Raw genomic sequence first — 13,685 nt, 5'->3', positions numbered from 1 at the left:
GAGAAAGAGAAGAGAGAGAGAGCAAGAGAGCGAGCCTTGTCTAATAAGGGCTTAAGTCCAACATGAGGGCTCTACCTTCATGACCTAATTGCCTCCCAAAACCTCCATCTCCAAATATCATTACATTGGGGATTAGGGTTTCAACATATGAATTTTAGGAGACACAAGCATTCAGTCCATTGCAGAAATGAAGGTATTTGCATGCACGGTATGATTTGTGGAATTCTAGGAAGGCCATTTAGCATGCTTAAAAATCCTATACCATTAGGTATCTATTCCTTTGTGGTAGGATATTACCTCTCAGATATAACACCTTTTAAAATCCAATATGTTTGGAAAGGCAAATCAAAAAACTAGTATGTGAGGTAGTATAGTGTAGTGCTTAGAAGCAGGCTCTTGTGTCAAACTATCTGAGTTCATACCCTTATTGGTATATGACCTTTGGCAATTAATTCACCTTTCTGTGCTTTCTGTGCTATAGTCTCCTCATCTACAAGCTGGAGATGATAATAATACTCACCTCAGAGGTTTTTGTGAGGTTTCAATGAAATATGTAACATGCTTAGAAGAACAGTATCTTGCTATATGTGTTAGCAATTATTATCCTTCATTTGTATAAATCAGCCTATTATATTGATGTCCTTTTGACAGAAAGTTGATATCAGGTCACAGAGAAATTGGAGTTTTATTTGGGAAACTGGGAGGGGATACCTTGGGTACATGAGGCACTTAGAGGAATAGTGTGCCTTACTGAGGTGTTATAGTTGGTGGCATAAAGCCACTAAGTGCCTGGGTGTCTGAGGGAAATACAAGAGAGATAAAGGGGGATAGATTTGCTCTGGTCGTAACCAGCATGTCTAGTAACTGATAGAATTAATCAGCTGGTATAGTGAGCAAGTCATGTGATACACACCTGCAGATGAATTTGGAATTCAGTACTTGCTTAACTTTTTTGTGTCTCATAATTCTATCCCTTGTAATATTCAGGTAATGCTAGGTCTCTGAACCATGGAAAAATATAAAATAAAGTGGTTTTGTTTGCTAAATGCCCTTGCCTCTTTCTTTTAGATTATATGAAGCAGACGACATTTGAAGTCCAAGCCTTTTTAGAAGCTGTGCAATTCTTCCGACAGGAGAAGGGACACTATGGCTCGTGGGAAATGATCACTGGGGATGAAGTCCAGGTAACAAGGGGCTCAGAATTTTGGATCCTATTTTCCATCTGAGTGGTAGGAGGTCAGGGTCATAATAAACAAGCAAATTTAAAAAGTTGCAAGCGTGGAGGATGTGGTTCCAAAGGCCATTTCTCTCATTGTCTAGAAGTGTTTGGTCAGCCAACTATTGGACACCTCTAAAGACCTCCAGACCAGGTACTAAATAGGGCAGCCCAAAATACTGCAACTGCAATGGAAGAGCTACTTCCAGTTTCTTTCTGGAAAATGCATATTCTCTCAAATGACCTCGTGCTTCCAGACTAGAAGCAAATGTGAGCAGTGTGGCATAGTGCAAATTGTGTGGTGGGGCTTTAGGTCAGAAGACTTGGGTTAAAGCCTGCCAACCTTATTTAACTTAGTCTCAGGTTACTCCTCTGAAAAAAAATAGGAATGACAATGTTTGTGTTGAAGGGTTGTGAGAATTAAATGAGATGCTGTTGGAAAAGTATTTGGCCAATAGCTGTCTTTATCTATGGAATGATTTATAAATGAAGTAATTAAAGGAAACAAATTTTGAAAGCATTAGATAGTTTTCTATATGTTTCATTTACCTTTTCTGGTACTCTATTCCCTGTGGTCCAGTATAATTTCCCAAGACCCTGATTAAATGTCAGTCATAGGCTAAGTGTCTTGGTTGGTTTGGTACCAGGCACTTTGTTACAAATCTACAAGGAGACTGTATTTCATGATATGACCTCATCCTCCATAAGGACACCAATCACATAGCTGATTCAGCCAGGAAGAGGAGGCTGAGTATGGGCATTATTTAATTAAAGGCATACAGGGTCCAAGAATGCTATTCTTTAATTTCCCCTCATATCCCAGAATAACAAGTGTGAAATTTGTTATTAGGGAACAATATTTGGAAGATGCCAGATGGTGTCTTGCCTTTGTATGGTCATTAAACATCTAAAGCCAAAAACATTTACTCGTGGTAGTGGGCTGTTCTTTACTGTTTTACCATATGACTCAGAATCTTCTCCTCCTCCTCTCCCCCTTCTTTTTCTTCTTCTTCCTTTTTCTTTTTTTTTTTAACATCTTTATTGGAGTATAATTGTTCTACAATGGTGTGTTAGTTTCTGCTTTATAACAAAGTGAATCAGTTAGACATATACATATATCCCCATATTCCCTCCTTCTTGCATCTCCCTCCCACCCTCCCTATCCCACCCCTCTAAGTGGTCACAAAGCACCGAGCTGATCTCCCTGTGCTATGCAGCTGCTTCCCACTAGCTATCTATTTTACGATGGTAGTGTATATATGTCCATGCCACTCTCTCACTTCGTCACAGCTTACCCTTCCCCCTCCCCGTGTCCTCAAGTCCATTCTCTAGTAGGTCTGTGTCTTTATTCCCATCTTACCCCTAGGTTCTTCATGACCTTTTTTTTTTCTTAGATTCCATACATATGTGTTAGCATATGGTATTTATCTTTCTCTTTCTGACTTACTTCACTCTGTATGACAGACTCTAGGTCCATCCACCTCACTACAAATAACTCAATTCCATTTCTTTTTATGGCTGAGTAATATTCCATTGTATACATGTGCCACATCTTCTTTATCCATTCATCTGTCGATGGACACTTAGGTTGCTTCCATGTCCTGGCTGTTGTAAATAGAGCTGCAATGAACATTGTGGTACGTGACTTTTTGAATTTTGGTTTCCTCAGGGTATATGCCCAGTAGTGGGATTGCTGGGTGGTATGGTAGTTCTATTTTTAGTTTTTTAAGGAACCTCCATACTGTTCTCCATAGTGGCTGTATCAGTTTACATTTCCCACCAGCAGTACAAGAGGGTTCCCTTTTCTCCACACACTCTCCAGCATTTATTTGTAGATTTTTTGCTTATAGCCATTCTGATCGGTGTGAGGTGATACCTCATTGTTTTGATTTGCATTTCTCTAATGATTAGTGATGTTGAGCATCCTTTCAAGTGTATGTTGGCGATCTGTATATCTTCTTTGGAGAAATGTCTATTTAGGTCTTCTTCCCATTTTTGGATTGGGTTGTTTGTTTTTTTTGATACTGAGCTGCAAGAGCTGCTTGTAAATTTTGGAGATTAATCCTTTGTCAGTTGTTTTGTGTGCAAATATTTTTTCCCATTCTGAAGGTTGTCTTTTGGTCTTGTTTATGGTTTCCTTTGCTGTGCAAAAGCTTTTAAGTTTCATTAGGTCCCATTTGTTTATTTTCTTTATTTTTATTTTTATTTTTTTGGTGGATTCTAAACTCATTTATTTCCCATCCTGAGACTTACTCAAGAACTTTAATCAATTCTTGGTTTCTGATATTTGGAGGAAGCACATCCATTTATACATCTGAGAGGATTAAGGACTATCCATACTTATGCCAAAAAGAAAAATGAAAGCATAGGGGAGGCTGAACCATTTGCCATTGATTGGCCTGTTATATAAACATGAATATTTAATAGATGTTCCAGTATTAAAATGCCATTGTATGGTACTTTTTATGTTCAAATCCTAACTCTGTTCATTTTTGTTTCTTTGTTTGTTTGTTTGTTTGTTTGTTTGTTTTAAACCAAAACCTGGTGTTATAATGTTTCCTTTTAAGACACATTTTAATTTATTAATTAATTTTTTATTTTTGGCTGTGTTGGGTCTTCGTTTCTGTGCGAGGGCTTTCTCTAGTTGCGGCAAGCGGGGGCCACTCTTCATCGTGGTGTGCAGGCCTCTCACTATCGCGGCCTCTCTTGTTGTGGAGCACAGGCTCCAGACGCGCAGGCTCAGTAGTTGTGGCGCACGGGCTTAGTTGCTCCACAGCATGTGGGATCTTCCCAGACCAGGGCTTGAACCCATGTCCCCCGCATTGGCAGGCAGATTCTCAACGACTGCGCCACCAGGGAAGCCCACTCTGTTCGTTTTATCAATCTCATGAGATATGTAGAGCAGTTATTATTTCCATTTTGTAAATGAGAAAACTGAGGGAAGAATAGAGCGATTAAGTGACTTGCCCAGTTGTATTCATTCAACAATTATTTATTGAGCTGCTATATTCCAGGCACTATGCTGGGTGCTAGTGAACCAGAGATGGACAAGGCAGCATGGTCCTTGCCTTGTGGAGCTGATTGTTTTGGTCACATGCTAAGTGGATAAATGGCAAAGGAAATGATGGCTTCCGACTTCTGGTCCAGTGAAAGATCAACATCAACCATGGGACTATACCAAGTTAAACAGTTATTTAGCTCCTTGAGTTTAGCTAGGGTACTTAATTTTTTCTTTCATTCAAAATCTCACATCAGCTCACATTCCTTCACGATTGCATTGAAAGCAGGTACTAAGTCCTTTCTGGGAGTTAAGTATTGAGTTTGTTTTCTTTTGTTGACTTTCTGCTCTTTACTTTGGGCTGATAGGTGTGAATTGCTGTAAGGTGTAAAAGCATGAAATGACTCATCCCTTGCCATCATGGTGAGGCAAGACATACCTAGAAGCATCCAGAGAACAAGGCAGCCTTAGAAGTGTGTGTGGGTACATATGTGGGTCTGTTCATATATGGACATCATAAAGCATTAGCACAAAGCAGTCACAGGAAGGTGCTAATTTTGCTGTATAAAAAAATACCTTACAGGGGAAAACAAAACAAAGCAAAAACCAGAGAAGAAATCAGTAAAATCTGGAGTTATCAAGTGACCCAACATGAAGTTTTGCTCCCCCAGGAATCTAAGTTTCTTTGGTGAAATCACAGACTCATAAGATGTGAGCGCTGGAAGGGCATTTCAGGATAATTTGTCCAGTACCCTCCAGGCGAGAGAAAGAACATTCAGAGAAGTTGGCCCAAGTCACAAAGCCAGTCTGTGACAGATATGCATTCTGAGCCATGTCAGGTGATCCTTTAAGAAGCTGGTAAAAGGAAATAACTTCCAAGACTTTCCTGTGTGGGGCCTGGTGAGGGTAAGCTTCACTGTAACCGCTTGCATGTGGAGCTGAAGCAGTGTCCGTCCTACGACCTACAGGAAAAAGAGGTCAGCGCCCCAAAGAAGCTACCAAGTAGTTAAAGAAAAGGGCATAGCATAACTGAGTTTGAGAATATGACATCTTTTGTTTAAAGCACTGAATTTATTTGCAGTTTTTTTCATGTCTGCTAAGAACTTAATCATAACATTGTCCTAACCCCTTCTATCCTAGGGGACTGTATTCAGAAGATTTTCAGCATTGTTACATTATTATCTTCATAGTAATGACTCACACAGCAAGTATGGCATGCCCTCGTGGTGATGGTTATTTTAGGCAAGTGTCTAGGCAAAGCAAATATCTTAGAATAACTTGCCTGACAGACTATTAAGGTGAAAATATTTGTATACCAGTAAAAGCATCAGTATATTTTCTACTTAATAAAAAATGTATCAAATGAAGTCATGAGGGAAAGCATTTTGTAAAATGTAAGTACAAGCTATGTGGTATACTTATTATTTGCCTTTAAATTAACCAGATGGGCCAAGAGAACAGCTCAAAATTCCCACAGATCAGGGTGGTTTCAAGACCAGAAGACTATCCACATAAATTTTTTTTTTTTTTTTTTTTTTTTTGCGGTACGCGGGCCTCTCACTGTTGTGGCCTCTCCCGTTCTGGAGCACAGGCTCCAGACGCGCAGGCTCAGCGGCCATGGCTCACGGGCCCAGCCGCTCCGCGGCATGTGGGATCTTCCCGGAGCGCAGCACGAACCCGTGTCCCCTGCATTGGCAGGAGGACTCTCAACCACTGCGCCACCAGGGAAGCCCTATCCACATTTTTTTAGGTCTTGTCCATAGGTTGGCTTTTGTCTAATGACCTTGAATGTGACCCTTTTAAATGGATTCTTTCACCCATGGTTGCTGAGTAACACAAAGGGCACAAGGCCAACAGCCTGATCAGACCATGGGGCCAGCCTCAGGAAGGAGGGCAGTCTCTCTGGGCCTCACACCTTCCTCACAGCTGCAGCATCTGGAAGGTAACATGTGATGTGGCCTTCAGGGAGCGGGCCTGCGTTTCTTGGTTTCGATCAACCTAATGCCAGGTTTGGTTTCGTACATGTGTGGTGGAATTTTAAAATCTCCCAGTTAAATCCCAGCAATTAAATTTACACACACACCCTTTTTTAAAGCACGAGAGATATCTTTAGGTTCCTTATGGTAAAACTCAGTGGATTCTATTCTGAAGAGGGAAGGTTGGGGAAACTCCTTCATTAGTATGATTGGTTTTATTAGATTAGCTACTTTCTTTCCGATAGCCCCAGGGCTTTGGACCCTGCTCATGGAGGGCTAACCAAGGTAGGGAAGCTCAGAGCAGATCCTGGACAGGTGAGGATCCTCACAAGGTCAGGATGTGGTGGGGCTGACGTTTACAGGAAGAAGAGCTGTTGGGATGAGACAGAGTTGGCCTCTGCCTGCCCCAGAGCTATTCCCTCATCACCAACCCCCTCCCCCCGCTTTCAACCCACTCCCATCCCCCTCCTTTTTTTTCCAGACATATTTCCTTTCCAATCCCTTAAGTTATAAAATAGAACCAAATTTCTTGGAACATTGTATGGGAAAGACTAAAAGAAAACTATAAGCCCACCCAAATGGAATGTTCTTTTTCTTTGGACAGTATAACATTTTCATCTTTCAAATCCCTTACACGCTCATGCTCAGATTCAAGCCAATCTCTGCAAAAGGATGAATTTGGACAATTACTATGATTCTTGAATTTAATACTTTTAAACTAAGACAATATTTCCCGTTGATTTGAAGTTCTGGCTTCAGTGTCCTTACTCTCTCAGCTCACTCTCCCCATGCCAACACTTGCATCACTCTTGGGCAAATGTGTTCCAAACAAGAATTTACTCCACTGGGCAAGATGAGGTTCATGAATTATTGATTATGTACTTGAACCTGATTTTTGGACTTGCTGATTTCTATGGAGTTTGCACATGTCAAGTTCTTCTTAAACTCCTCAAAAATGCTGCTTCACCTCAGCATTTTAGGAAAGACTTGGGACCAATATTTTTTTAAAAAACACCCTGAAAACTGTAGACAACCCCCGCCCATATTCTACTCATCCCACCAATGTCCAGTTGTTCCAAAGTATTTGTTATTCCCTTCTTTTTCTAAACTTTAAACAAGATGGAGGTGGGATTCAGGGTGCAGTAGGGACAAAGAGCATGAAGACACTTAGATCCCAAGAAAGCTCCAGGGGAAATGATGGTGTCAGGGGATACAGACAAGAACTCAAGCCACCCAAACCAAGCCTGACCCCCGTCACAATTTTGCTAAGGATACCTTATCTATAATTGAAGTTCCCCCTCTTATCCTAAATGGGCTAGATTCTTCTAGTTTGACTAGTAGAAGTTTGAATTGAGGAATTTGTCCTTTCCAGTGGGAAAATGTCAACAGGCGTGACTGTTCCTTGCAGATATTTAAGAACGTTTACCATCTAGGGTTGTCTTCCTAGAGATTTGTGTGGCCTCAGACCCAGAGTTAAACTATTAACCTAACAGATTTCATGTAGCACAGGACAATCTTATGTAGCCAGGACGGGGGGTGGCCAGTTATGACACCTTCAGTTAGCCTGATGCTGAGATTTAGGCGTCACCAACTGAACCAGCTCTGAGGCTCTCTTCCTCTTGACAGATCCTGAGTAACCTGGTGATGGAGGAGCTCATGCCAACCCTTCAGACAGACATCCTGCCTAAAATGAAGGGGAAGAAGAACGACAGAAAGAGGGCCTGGCTCGGTGTAAGCGATGATTTTGCTCTGCAGCTGTGCTGCTCAAAGTGAACATTCCTTTCCCTTCTCTTTTTAGGGTTTTTTTTTTTTTTTTAATACGTAATTCCTTCCCTGGGTGGAGAACTGCCCAGTCTGCTCAGTCTCACTTACATGAGGACTAATCCAAACAGACTCAAACTTTGAAAGACAAATGAGAATGTGTGTGCAGTTTTGTTTATGTTGCGATTGTCTGCGATTAACCCACCCGCCTCTACTTGACTCCCTCACGCGCCGACGCACGACAGAGCCCCAATTTATGTGTTGTTCTCTGTTGCAGCTCCTCGAAGAGGCCTACAACCTGGTTCGGCATCAAGTTTCAGAAGGATTAAGTGCATTGAAGGAGGAATGCAGGGCTCTGACGAAAGACCTGGAAGGCACCATCCGTTCAGACATGGATCAGATTGTGAACTCAAAGAACTTTTTAATTGGAAAGATCAAAGGTCAGTGGAGATAATCCACGCTCCTACAAACGAAATAAGCTGTGTATCTAAGGCTCCATCACATAGTGAGAATTCCTAGTTTCACAGGAGAATTAAACGAGGGACTTGGAAGGAGATGATAACACTTGAAATAGGAGCGTGCCGGTGGTGCTCTTAAGGGCCTCCGCCTGGAAACTTCAACAACACAGGGTGGAGGAAGCGTTGCCGCTTGCCTTGTAGTGGTGCCTGTGTATCCTGATCCTGCACCTCTCCCGATGTAGCACTTCTCATACCAAATTATAATGGCTCTGCTCCTGCCCTCTCCCTGCTGTAAGCTCTCTAAGAGCAGGGCCATGCTGCTCTGGTTCACTCAGGTATCCCTAGTGCCTAGTACCATGCCTGGTATATGCAGACTCACAGTGAATATCTGAATCAGCGAAAAATGGGTTTTCCTTTAACAAGAAAAAAACTTTTGGCTTAGAGTCAATAAATCTGGATCCTACAGATCTTCCTCCACTTACGATGGGGTTACATGCCAATAAACCCATCTTAAGTTGAAAATGCATTTAATACATCTAACCTACCAAATACCATAGCTTAGCCTAGTTACCTTAAACACGCTCAGAACACTTATATTAGCCTACAGTTGGGAAAAATCATCTAACACAAAGTCTCTTTTATAATAAAGTGTTGAATAGCTCATTTAATTTATTGAATACTGTACCAAAGATGAAAAACAGAAGGTTGTCTGGGTACAGAATGGTTGTCAGTGTATCGGTTGTTTACCCTCGTGTTGCGGTGGCTGACGGGGAACTGCGGCTGCTGGCACTGCCCAGCGTCACGAGAGAGAATCTTACTGCTTATCACTAGCCCCAGAAAAGGTCAAAATTCAGAATTTGAGGTACAGTTTCTGCTGAACGCCTATTGCTTTCACACCACTGTAAACTTGAAAAATCGTAAGTCAAACCATCCTAAGTAGGGAACCGTCTATAGTCCCAGCTCTAATGTTAGCTGGTCACGTGTGCTCAGGGAGGTCACTCGACTTCTATGTGCCTCAGTGTCCTCCTCTGAAATCACAAGGGCCCATGAGATTGGGGTCAGCAAACTGTGGCCCTTGGGCCAAAGCTGGCCTGCCACCTATTTCTGTAAATAGCATTTTATTGGAAGACAGCTGTGCCCACTCATTGATGTACTGGCTGAGGCTGCTTTCATGCTACAAAGGCACTGTTGAGTCATTGGAACTGAGACCTTAGGGGCGGCAAAGCTGAAAATGTTCAGTATCTGGCCCTTGAAAGAAAGAAGTTTGCGTGTTTTCACACAAGAGAACTTAGATGACCTCTGAGGCATCCGACAGGATAAAATTCTATGGCTCTGCATTCCTGCATCCCCAAAAGCACACCACACTGAACATCATTTCAGAGGGAAAGCATGCCAGCTCATCTGTGATTGTTTATCAGCAATCTTCTTATATAGTCAGTTTTCAAATTATTCACTCGCTCATTCATTCAAAAAATAGTCACTAAGTGCTTTCTGAGCAAGGCGATGGAGCTTTAGCAGTGAACAGGGAAGACCCAGTTCCTGTGCTCAAGAGACTTAGAACCTAATGGGATTTTCTGCTTGGTGGATTATCCTCTGCACTTCAGGCCCTGTTCATACTGCAGCCCAGCTCGCTCCAGGCTCTTCTAACAGGTCCTCCTGAGAGGAGGTTGGAGGAGGCATAACTAGAGCAAAGGAGTGTGTGTCTGAATCTGTTGTTTATCTGTTCAGGTGATGCCTTCTAAAGCCAGATACAAATTAACTTCAGAGTGTTTTCTGTTTCCTATTATCCAGATCTCTTATTCCTTTATTAGCTCAACAGATCTAGAGTTGACTATATATTGAAATGCTTTATACAGCTTAAAACTGCCAACACCCAGCTCGTGTCCCCGGATACATTCTGTTTGTCTGGAGCTGAGCTGAGCCTAACAGTGGCCATTCTCATGGCCTGAATTAAACCGGTCTCTCTTTCTCTCTTGCCTAAATCTCTGTGGCTCCAGTATATTTCACATAAAATGGAAAAATATACTGCCCTGGACTAGTTTTTGTTTCCTAAAGGAAGCCTTGAAAGGAAATTGTGATCAGGTCTTTTTAAAACAGAATGTCAGAAACACACTGTAACCAGGCCTCTGGTTCTCTCCCTTTAAAACAAGAAAGTGCACATCAGGCTGCATTGATAAAGGACTTTGGATTTCAAGAAAACAACTTTGGGAGTATTAAAGTAGCAGTCTCTCCATTTCTTCCCATATGACTCTTGAGAGTGAAGCAACTGGCTTAAGTTCTGCCCCACAAATACTGACTCATTTAATAAGCATTTATTCTGCTCCTGCTGAATACAAGGTCTATGAAGAGTCAAAGAAGAAGACATGATTTTACAAGTAGAAGAGGATAAAAAGCATGTCACAGATACTGAAACAGAAGGAAAAATATTACAAATGCCATAAAAGAGGCAAGAACAGAGAGCACAGCGGTTCCTAAGCAGGAACCATTTCGACTTCAAGAAACCATGTGGGCTCCTCACAATGAGAGTACTGTTTTAGTGTCAGTTGATGGTAATGCTAACAGGTATAGTAAGAGCTAACAGTTACTGAGTACTTCCAGAGGGTCACATAGGGTTCTGAGCACTTTGAACACAGTGAACTCATTTAATCCTCACCATAACCCTCAGAGTAATTACGCTTATGCTCCCCATTTTACAGATGAGAAAACTGAGGTAGAGATTAAGTAATTTGCCTGAGATTCCAAAGGTAGAGTGTGACAGTCAGGACAAACCCAGCCCCCAGCCCCAGCATTTTCTGTCTTAATCACTCTACTCAACTGAATTAATGTATGGCTCTTGAATTAATGTGTCACAACACATGAATCATTACGGCAGCATCTCTGCATCCTTGAAAAATAGCAGAGCATACCTGTGTGGGATGTAACATTTATTCGATCATTAAGGAAACACCAGCAGACCATAGTTCAGGAAGCTGTGTGGTGGTGCCAGGCATTAGGCTGTCCTGAGTAGGTGAAATTTAAACTGGGCCTTGAAGAGGTGAGTAGGATGTTTACAAGCAGAGGTGGAGGAAGGAAGGCACAGGTGAAAGGAACACTGAATAAAGGCACAGAGAGGGGGCTGGAGCACATGGTGGTACATAGGCAAGGGGGGATCCAGCAGAGAGGAGCATGGCCTTCCACGACCCCTCCCTGTGTCTCTCTCTGCCCCCATGCAGCAGCGGACATCAGCCAGCTGCTAAATCTTTTATGTATATTACCCGTGTTCATGATTATTCTGAAATTTCAATTAGACACTTTTCAAATAGTTCTTCTCTCAGAGTTAATTTATAAATAATTCATTTATCTTCCTGGCAAACAATTTTGCATTTTGGTATCAAGTAAGTTATTTTTAGGAGTCATAGTTTGTTTCATATTTGAATCATACAATAAAAAGGGCTTTTTCCCTAGTAATTGCATGACCTGGTTAATATTTTATATCTCAAATATTTGTGAGTTACTCATAGTATCAATAGTATTGGTCATCTCAGATTCTCAGAGTAAGATGCAGTCTGATCCTTTGTAACTGTGTGAAATATTTTTGCAAATTGAAATAAGAACATGGCCATTTGTCTCACCATAAGCAAGTTATTTGCCAATAAAAATAAAGAAATATATTTTAATTATAATTCTGGATCTGAAAATTAGAGTGTGACCTTGGTTGAATCAGCTAACATCTCCAGGCCCCCTTTTTCACATCTGTAAAATGAGGGCCTGGACACTGAGATGAGTTTGTACTTCTTTGATCCGGTACGAGGTTAGGTGACTTAAAGAGTTCCACAAAGCTAGACTTCCATCCACAGAGTGAGCTCAAGCCTCCTCCAACTCAAACTTCCTTTACTGCATTGCTGCTTCCAAACCTGGTTAATCATGAGAATCACCTTAGCACTTAAAAAGAAATGCAGATTTCCATGTCGTATCCAGACTTAATGAATCGGGACCTTTACTACGCTCCTCTTTTTGACCCACATCCTAGAGAAATGGAAATAAAAACAAACATAAACAAATGGGACCTAACGAAACTTAAAAGCTTTTGCACAGCAAAGGAAACTATAAACAAGACCAAAAGACAACCCTCAGAATGGGAGAAAATATTTGCAAATGAAGCAACTGACAAAGGATTAATCTCCAAAATATACAAGCAGCTCATGCAGCTCAATATCACAAAAACAAACAACCCAATCCAAAAATAGGCAGAAGACCTAAATAGACATTTCTCCAAAGAAGATATACAGATTGCCAACAAATACATGAAAGAATGCTCACCATCATTAATCATTAGAGAAATGCAAATCAAAACTACAATGAGATATCATCTCACACCAGTCAGAATGGCCATCATCAAAAAATCTAGAAACAATAAATGCTGGAGAGGGTGTGGAGAAAAGGGAACCCTCTTGCACTGTTGGTGGGAATGTAAATTGACACAGCCACTATGGAGGACAGTATGGAGGTTCCTTTAAAAACTTAAAATAGAACTACCATACGACCCAGCAATCCCACTACTGGGCATATACCCAGAGAAAACCATAATTCAAAAAGAGACATGTACCAAAATATTCACTGCAGCTCTATTTACAACAGCCAGGACATGGAAGCAACCTAAGTATCCATCATCGGATGAATGGATAAAGAAGATGTGGCACATATATACAATGGAATATTACTCAGCCATAAAAAGAAACAAAATTGAGTTATTTGTAGTGAGGTGGATGGACCTGGAGTCTGTCATACAGAGTGAAGTAAGTCAGAAAGAGAAAAACAAATACCGTATGCTAACACATATATATGGATTCTAAGAAAAAAAAAAAAGGTCATGAAGAACCTAGGGGTAAGACGGGAATAAAGACACAGACCTACTAGAGAATAGACTTGAGGATATGGGGAGGGGGAAGGGTAAGCTGTGACAAAGTGAGAGAGTGGCATGGACATATATACACTACCAAAGGTAAGGTAGATAGCTAGTGGGAAGCAGCCGCATAGCACAGGGAGATCAGCTCGGTGCTTTGTGACCACCTAGAGGGGTGGGATAGGGAGGGTGGGAGGGAGGGAGACGCAAGAGGGAAGAGATATGGGAACATATGTATATGTATAACTGATTCACTTTGTTGTAAAGCAGAAACTAACACACCATTGTAAAGCAATTATACTCCAGTAAAGATGTTGAAAAATTAAATAAATAAGTCAATCAAACGACAGTATTTCCTCTGGGAAGTAAGAGTATGGTTACATTTTTTTTAAAT

General features: G+C 41.3%; 1 protein-coding gene across 1 annotated transcript in view; it reads left to right on the top strand.

Moving 5' to 3' along the window:
* NIBAN1 (niban apoptosis regulator 1) overlaps window positions 1-13,685 on the top strand; it is a 160,627-nt gene that overhangs the window by 128,103 nt on the left and 18,839 nt on the right. Inside the window, exons 6-8 of the mRNA XM_081223507.1 lie at window positions 1,069-1,184; window positions 7,817-7,921; window positions 8,229-8,391. Coding sequence (XP_081079633.1) covers window positions 1,069-1,184; window positions 7,817-7,921; window positions 8,229-8,391 — 384 coding nt within the window. The remainder of the gene's footprint in view (window positions 1-1,068; window positions 1,185-7,816; window positions 7,922-8,228; window positions 8,392-13,685) is intronic.

The sequence above is a fragment of the Mesoplodon bidens genome, assembly GCF_964165515.1.
Source record: "Mesoplodon bidens genome assembly, chromosome: 2".
Taxonomy (NCBI): Eukaryota; Metazoa; Chordata; class Mammalia; order Artiodactyla; family Ziphiidae; genus Mesoplodon; species Mesoplodon bidens.
Note: the sequence above shows the minus strand (reverse complement) of the source record. Positions and strands in the feature narration are given on the sequence as shown.